This window comes from Merops nubicus, unplaced genomic scaffold (genome assembly GCF_000691845.1).
Source record: "Merops nubicus isolate BGI_N331 unplaced genomic scaffold, ASM69184v1 scaffold8079, whole genome shotgun sequence".
Lineage (NCBI taxonomy): Eukaryota > Metazoa > Chordata > Aves > Coraciiformes > Meropidae > Merops > Merops nubicus.
The window spans coordinates 46,962-55,030 of record NW_008631619.1 but is presented as its reverse complement, the minus strand read 5'-3'; the positions used below and the strand labels follow the sequence as shown (position 1 = coordinate 55,030).

General features: G+C 48.6%; 1 protein-coding gene across 1 annotated transcript in view; it reads right to left on the bottom strand.

Moving 5' to 3' along the window:
* LOC103779983 (transcription factor HIVEP3-like) overlaps nt 1-5,986 on the bottom strand; it is a gene marked incomplete at its 3' end in the record, with an annotated part of 9,293 nt that extends 3,307 nt beyond the window's left edge. The window contains 2 exon segments of the mRNA XM_008947629.1: nt 870-1,915; nt 1,918-5,986. Coding sequence (XP_008945877.1) covers nt 870-1,915; nt 1,918-5,986 — 5,115 coding nt within the window.
* Between the last annotated feature and the right edge of the window lie 2,083 nt (nt 5,987-8,069).

Below are 8,069 nucleotides of genomic sequence, written 5' to 3'. Positions count from 1 at the left end.
GTACGGTGCAGCATTGACCAAGAGGAGAAAAGCCTGGCCTCAAAAAGAGAGAGGTAACACTGGGTAGCTACCAGAAGTGTCTTTTAAAGACCTCTGTGCCTGTATGGCCAATGCCTTCGGTGAGCTCTGCCCCTGTGGAGTCATTTGCCTTGCTCCCCTGAACCCTAAAGACCAGGTATAAAGTATCCTTAGATACCTGGAAAAGCAGGCAGTGAGCTCAATGGACCCAATGATACAGGTATTTTAACAAGGCTCCATCTCTAACCTACTGAGGCACCTCTATAAACGTCACTGCCTACCTTGATGCCTCTTTGGGGGCCTAAATACACTTGCAAATCTCCCTTTAATATTTTGAAATACTTTTAAGCACGTCTCTCCGTGTTCATTAATGTGAGATCAGTAGGTGCACAACCAGACAGAATCCCATTTCCCCAAGGTAATCCTTTTTCATTTATAACAGGCAAAATGTAGGGAATTATAACAGCTTTTAAATGAGAAAAAAAGTTGTAAAGCTATTTGAAATATCAAGATAAATGCAAATGAAGTCTAATCCTTTGTGCTTGAGCAGTTCGTGGTGTGGTGGTGATTCCTACATGCTCTTTTGATTACAAGGCAAGTAGAAGCTGGAGATCAGAAATACAGCACGTTGCCTTGGAGCAGGTTTGCCTTTTTATTATTATTATTATTTTATTTCATTACAGTGGGTTTTAGCTCTTTCATTCTAAAAGTTTCACCAAGAACAAGTGCTTACCAAACTGAGAGAGGGATGAATAAACTCCTATTAAACTAAGAACAGCAATTCCCCATCCCTCAATCCCCTCTCCCCACGTATCCAAACGGATGAGGAGAAGTATATAGGATTGCATTACCTCTGTCATTTTTGGCTTCCTGGAGCTGGACGGGACAAGCCTGCCTGCCTCTGGCCGTGGAGCAGTAGCCATGGTGTAGGTTTCCTTGCTCACCTTCTGCTTGGACCTCAGGAGGGACAGGGCTGCCTTAGTGGATATACCTGGAAGGTTTGGATTATACAAGCTAATACACCAGCTGGCATACACCGAAGACCGTCGATCGACTTGCTGGATATGATTTGGCTTTATGTAGTTTAAATAGCACCAACTGACATTAGTGGTTGTGTGGAGACTGGGGAACTGAAGTACCTTCTTTGTATCTGTACCTTCCCGAGACTTCATTGCACTATGAGTGACCTCAGGCAGAGGCGCAGGGCTTGGAGGGTTTGGTGGAGACTGCTCCACCAGTTCTTTGGAGTCTTCTTTCTTCACGGGTTGTAAAGGTGCCTTGCTGAGGAACTGCTTGCCAGCTGGCTGCTTATACTCTTCCAGTGCCTCAAAACTTGGAGAACCTGAATGAGATTCAGCTTGCTGCAAAGTACTTGGGGTTTCCTTTGGCTCTGACTGCTCTAAGGACAAACTAGGTGGTGTTTCAACCTCAACCCTGCCTTGGCTTTCTGCAAGAAAGTGAGATTCGTCCTGCTTTTTCCCTTCCTCTATTGCACTGGGTGGCTTCACCACTTCCAACTTCTCTTCTGCTTCAGATACTTCCTCCTCTTTCACTCTCTTCTGCTGTTGTGTTTCCATTGTCAGCTCCAAACTACCAGCTGGAGAGAGCATCCTTTTGCTTCCACCAACAGTTGATGGGCCTCCTTCCAGCCCGAGGATGCTGTCTGACGGGGAGGTGAGTGGCATGTAGCCTTTGCGTTCTGGTAAGGGCAGGGGCACTCTCAGATAGGGGCTCTGGAAAATGCTTCTTTGATCCTCCGTGATCATCTGTGCCAGATCGAAACCGAGTCCATGAACATCAGCGCTACAGACCAGGGTACCCTTGGGCTGGCGATCATCAAATTTGGGGAGGACGATAGAAGAGGAACTGCACTGGGATTGAGTGACCAGGATCTGGGTGTCGTGTACATGGCGCTGCCGTAGGACGGCATGTTGGTCTGAATGCGAACGGGGACAACCAGTGACACCACTGGGTCTGGCCGCGTGGGAACGACGAGCTGGGACGTGGACACAGACACCGGAGGACTTGTCGTGCAGGTCAGAGGATGTAACCTGCTGTCTGAGTCATACTCCGTGCACGGGGAAAGGCTGGAGGTTCCTGCTGCTGGGAATAAACTGGATTTGATCTGCGGTAAATGCCCACCAGCTTCACCGGGCAGCTGGAGAGCAAACTGGGACTGAAGAGGCAGAAAAAAGGCTGAAGGGATCGGGGAGGACACGGGGTAATGCACTGGCAGGAACGAAGGGTGCTGCCTGAAGGGCCCCTCGGCAGGGTGGGACAGCAGCGGAGGAGCAATGTGAAGCGGGCCTGGGTGGAGGAGCGTTTGCGGGAGGGGCAGCGGCGGGGTCTGAAAGATGGAAGGGGGAATCTGAGGCATGGAGAACTGAGCAGAGAGGATGTCAGCCATCGTGTGTGCCGCGAAGAGCTCCGCAGACTGCCCTGGCTGTGGCAGGAGATGCTGGTAGGGGAAGAGAGAAACCTGCGGGGACATGAACTGCTTCTCGTGCAGCGTTAGCTGGGGTACGGGGTGGTGGAACACCTGCAGGGCCTCTGTGTATGGCTGGGTATACGCTGGCTGAGGGCTGTCTTTTGGCTGACTCTTGTCGCTCGGGTAAGTTCCGTGAGAGGGCAAAGGGGGTGAAGATGTTGGCTGATGGGGCAAACTCGTGGAAGGAGATTTGCTTGAAGAAGGAATTGGATCTTCTGCCTCTGGCCGACCCGCTGGGGCCGAGTCTGGCTCGTGCTCCGGGTGCCTAGTGAGGGATGCTTGCCTGACCAGGAAGCATTTCCTTCTCTCCTGTGGAGCCGAGGGGGCCGAGGGGCCGGGGGTTGAGGCAGGAGTGGACGACAAGCTCCCGTAGTCAAAGGACTTACTGCGGGTCTCTGACATCTGGGAAGGGTGGGACACATTCGGCGTCTGCTCAGAAGCAGATCTCCGCATTTCCCTGGAATGGTGATGGTGGCTTGGGACCATCAACATGTGCGAGCCGACGCCAGCGGGCTTTGGGTGGGACTCGGAGGGCTGGCTCGTTGACTCTGACTTGCCGTGATCTTCGCGATCAAAGGAGACGGAGTGGCTGGAGCCGTGGGATATGCTGCTTTCCTGACTTGGGCTTCGGGTGAGAGAGACTGATTCAAAACTGGACTCTCCGGACGACTGAGCCATTTCTGCCAGCCGCAGCCGCTTCTTTTTTGGTGGGAGTTTCTCTGCGGGGAGCTGAGAAAGGGTCTGGCTCCTCTGCGGCCACTGAAACTCCTCCGTTTTCTCCGGCTCTTTCGGAGGAGGCTCTGGCTCCGTTTCTGGTCTGTCCGGCTCCTCTGTGACCAGAATCTCCGGGACCTGGATGTTGGGCTGGCGCACCAGCTTGGGCTGCAGGGAGTGAGGTGGCCGGCTGTGCTGGGGTGTCGGCTGAGCTGAGTACTGTGACAAGGCTTTGTCTTCTCCTTCCAAACTGCTCGCCTGCTCAATGGAGTCAGACTTCTCAAAGGAGCTCGTATGCTGGATGACAGAGATCTCCTTCGAGGTCGTTCTTCTCTCTTTGCCCTCCGCTGTCGAAGTCGGTTTGGTGTTCCTGGAATGAAAGCTGGCACTGACATCGGAAGGTGCGGATTTACCCGGGTCTGCTGGTGACTTAATGGATTCACGGGTTAGATTTAAAGCAACGTCAGACGATGCCGGGTTTGCAAACTGAGTCCCCGGCCCGGTGCTGGAGGAGGGAGTCTCAGACAACTCAAAAGCTGGAGGCTCCTCGTCGTCGCCAAGACTCTTCTCCTTTCGTCTTTTTCTCAACGGGGTGAGCTCCAAACTGCTCCCCAGCTTGTAATGCATCATCTGGGGCCACGTGTCAGGATCCGCAACGCTTTTCTCGGTCTCTGAAGAGGTATGGGAAGTGGAAGAACGAGGCTTTGAGAGCTGCAGTTCTGAACAGTAGTATTTCTTATGGGCTTCATAATTGTCCCTTTTCTTATACCGAGCACCACATACGTTACACTCGTACATGAACCCTTTGACTTTCGGACCCTTCCGTGACTTTTTGGTAAGATCGCTTTCCTTGGTTTCAGGCTCCTCGGGAGGTTTGGAAACAGTTTCTTTGTTTGCAGAGCTCACCTCCTCCGAGACGTATTCTACTCCCAAAGGTAGCTCGATAGCTGGTTGTCGTTTTAGCATTCGAGGATGGGAAGAAAACGCTTGACTGCGGCTTAAGACTTCAGGCTCCATGATGTGATCATCAAATGAATAGCTACCTCGAAAGGTATGTGGGGAGCTTATAGTGCATGCAGCAGAAGGCATTGAGTGGCTTCTTAGGAGAGGCACTGTCTCTGTGGCACTGTGGGATTGCTGAAGTGACAACAATGATTGTTCAGGCTTCATTTTTTCACCGTGGGATGTCAACACTTTCGATGCATCTAACTGGCTACTGGAACCAGACTTTATATCAAACTGAAACGGTTCTCTATATGCACCAGACTTTGGAGATTCAATGCTGCTACGTCTAGATAAAGAGCTTCTTCTAGGCTTAACGCTATCTATTTCACTGGTATCTACAACAGCTTCGTTAATGGTAATTAGCTTAGTGATGTGTTCGATAACCTGTGTTCTAGGCACAGATAACGGGACCATACTGGGTTTCTCTTCGCTAGAGAGGTGTGGGAACCCCTGGCTCGTGTTCGCAGCTAACGCTGCAGTTCTTTGCCCGATTCTACCACATTTCCCAAAAATGATTTCTGCATAAGATTTTGCATTCGTATTTGGCGGGCTGATCTGCTGCTCGGCACTTTCTGACCTTGAGAAGTAGCCCGACTCAGTACTCCCTTTGCTGCCAGGGCTGAGGAAAGCTTGCTCATCGATGACCTTCTTCCGCTCGCTTAAGCGGAGCGCAAGCTTCTGCTTTATGGTGTGGGTATCCTCAGATTTATGGCTCAGAGCAGGTTCTGATGATGGCTCTGCGAACTGGGTGCTGTCCTCAAGAGACTGAGACATACTGGAATGAGACAAGGAACACCGGTCGTGGCTGGAGCCCTGGCTGCCCCCGCTCAGCAAACTGCTGGACAGCAGGGTGTGCTTCTGCCGGGGTGAGAGCTCTACTGAGTGGCCCGACATCGCCCCCGTTTCCTCCTCTGAATCTGTGCTTTCTCCTTCTGTTGGCTCCTCAAAGTCTTCCCCACCAATCCTTTCCATCTCCAAGCTCGATGGATACATCTCTGCCCCTATCCCTGAGGCCAGCCCAGCTTTTATCCGATGAGCGTGTGATTTCCTATGCTTATACAAATTGCTCTTAGTCTTAAAAGAAAAGCCACATGGAATGCAAGGGTATGGCCTCTCACCCGTGTGTGACCTGATATGTTTTTGGAGCACACTTGGCTTCGCACAAGGCCTGCTGCAGTACTGGCAAATGTATTTGCCTGGCTTCTGAGGTTTCTTTTCCTTCTTGTGCACCTCCTCAGATTGTTTTAAGGAAACTTGCGAAGAGCGAGGGATGTAGACCTTCTGAACGGATGGCATGTCCTCTCCAGGAATGATTGGTGAATGGGAAGGTAAGAGCTGGCTGTGGTGAGAGTGAAGCCCAGGGGATGAAAAGGAGCCAGAGGGACCTGGTCTTACTGGATCAACTAGCTGCCATGTGGGACCTTCGAGGACATGCTCTGGTTTCCCAGGAGACATAAATGCTGGTGACAGTGCGTGCTGCTGAAGCTGTGAAACGTGGGGAGGGTGTTCAAAAGAGGAAGGCTTAGGTTGCTTCTGATGTCCAGTCTTCTCCTGAGACTCCTCTCTCGGAATTGGCAAAGAACCAGAAAAGTGCTGCTGCGATATGATATCTCGGAGGGGGGTTCCTTGCGAAGAAGCAGAGCTGCCCTGGTACATAGCTGTGGATGAAATACTGGCTTGGAAAGCCTCTCCTTTGGGAAGCCTCTTTCTTGGACTTTCCTCAGCCTTTTTTGTGCTCTTCTGGCTTTGTTCAGGATCCATGACCTTAAAAGGGTCTCTGAATGCTATTTCGGGAAGGTTTTGGCAGGCTTCATTTACGAATAATAAAGGTCTCTTCTGTAGATTCCCTGTTTTGCCTGCATTTGCTACGAAGCTGGAGCCACCAGGAGATGGTTGTTGATTTAAGATTTGACTAAAGTGTCACTAGTTGCTATTTGATTCAAAAAAAAAAACGTTTCAAGGTCAATAAAGTTCACATTGGTAACACATGACAAACTACTTCAAAGAGAGAAAACTTTCCAAAACTTTTAGTCCAAATATTTTCCTTGTGAACTTGGTTAAGGCTTTAAACCTTGCCATTTTATTTCAGTTGACAGTGGCAAGCCTTCAAAGTCAAGATGCAACCCACAATGTGTCTCTTGTTTGTTATGCAAACCTTTGAAAACTTGAGACTTTAGCGCTCATCTCATAATGATCTTTTTTCCTGGGCAAGGAAAATAACACTGAACGGTATATGTCCCCCTGTGTCTTCCTTCTGCTCCACTTTTGAGTTCAAAAGCCTTGGAAAAGTATTTCCCACATTTCTGTAATTACATCCAAAAGAAAACAAACAGAAAAAAAGAATTACTTTAGTATTTGTAGTCAAGTAATAAAACGCTGCTGCTTCTATAGAGGATAAAAGTAAATATTTTGCACAAAAGTAATTCAGAGTAGAGGACTGAAAGTCTACCAGCCATGAGACATTACTTTTAATGGTAATCTAAACATAAATTGTCCTAAGTCAAACCTCAGGGACTCATGCTCAGCTGAATGCACACACAACCTGGCTCTGAAGCAGCAACCAGTAACTTGAAACACAAGACAGCTTTGAAAAAATGTATTAAAGTGGCTTTAAGACTTGAATTCCTTCTAATCTCCTCCAAACATTTATGGTTTAACAATTTTTATAATTATATTTCCCTTCCAAACGGACTACAGAGTAAAGCTGACTAAATATAAAGCACATACATTGACTGACAAATAAAAAGCAAATCTTTTCTGCATAATATCCACTCTAAAGCTTGCAATAATCTTCAGTGCCATTTACAACAATAGCAGGTAAAGAGAAAGCACACACACTCTTCTCCTGAAATGCTGCCTCTTTAATTTCCTGCCTTTTGTTACCAAACAATGGTGCAAATCCAACTTCTATGGGATGCATTTCATGCAGGCAGGCTGTCAAAATTGGCTGTCTGTAAAGGGGAACCAGTCTTAGAATGAGCCTCTACTAAACCCACCACCCCTGTCAGTAAATCCAGCTGTTAATGAGACACTCAGGGAGGAAATACTCTTGATTCCACTGGAATAAGACAGCACCGCCAAGAGATGGAGTAGAAAAAGGGTGGGATACTCCTGAGGAAAATAAGGCTGGTGCTTTTAAGTGAAGGAGATTGATACATGTCATTTACAATGAGAAAAGAACCATCTTTCTTCTTCACAAAGCTCTTGTCTGCCTTGCTATGACAGAGCTGCCCTCATTTAACTATGGGAAATTGCTCACAGTCCTTCTGCTTTGACCCTGCCCCATGCAGGGGGAGGTCTGAGGTGTAAACCCAGCAGAACAGGGAACCAGAGGGCTTTGGGAATTTAGCTGCACAATGGCCTGGCAGTGAAGAGCCAACAGAAGAAGCTGGCTGTCTTCTGCACAAAGTCCTTCAAGGATTATCCACTCCTTAGTCATCCCTACAACCCTCTGGACTCTCCATGAGAAAAGGTTGTTGTGGAGTGTAAGGTAACATAGTTAAATTTAGCAGTCTAAAGAGAGGATAACACCCTAGGACACATCATGACCAAATGGACTTTACAAAGGTGGGTAAAAGCTGTCTATTCTGTTCACCTCACCACACCTGGCCAAAAGTCAGAGTTCAAATCCTCAGACACAACTCTAAACTATCACTGAGAGGAAGGTGCCAATGAGGGACCCAACAGGGGCCATACATCCCACACTAGGGTCTCAGTTCAGTGAGACTGATGGCCATGAGATGTCATCTCTTACTGATTAGTTTAGTGGCTTGCTTGGCTGGCTGTGACACCCCCATCTTAAGTAGATGTATAGAGAATCAGTCCTATCCTTAAACTTCACCTT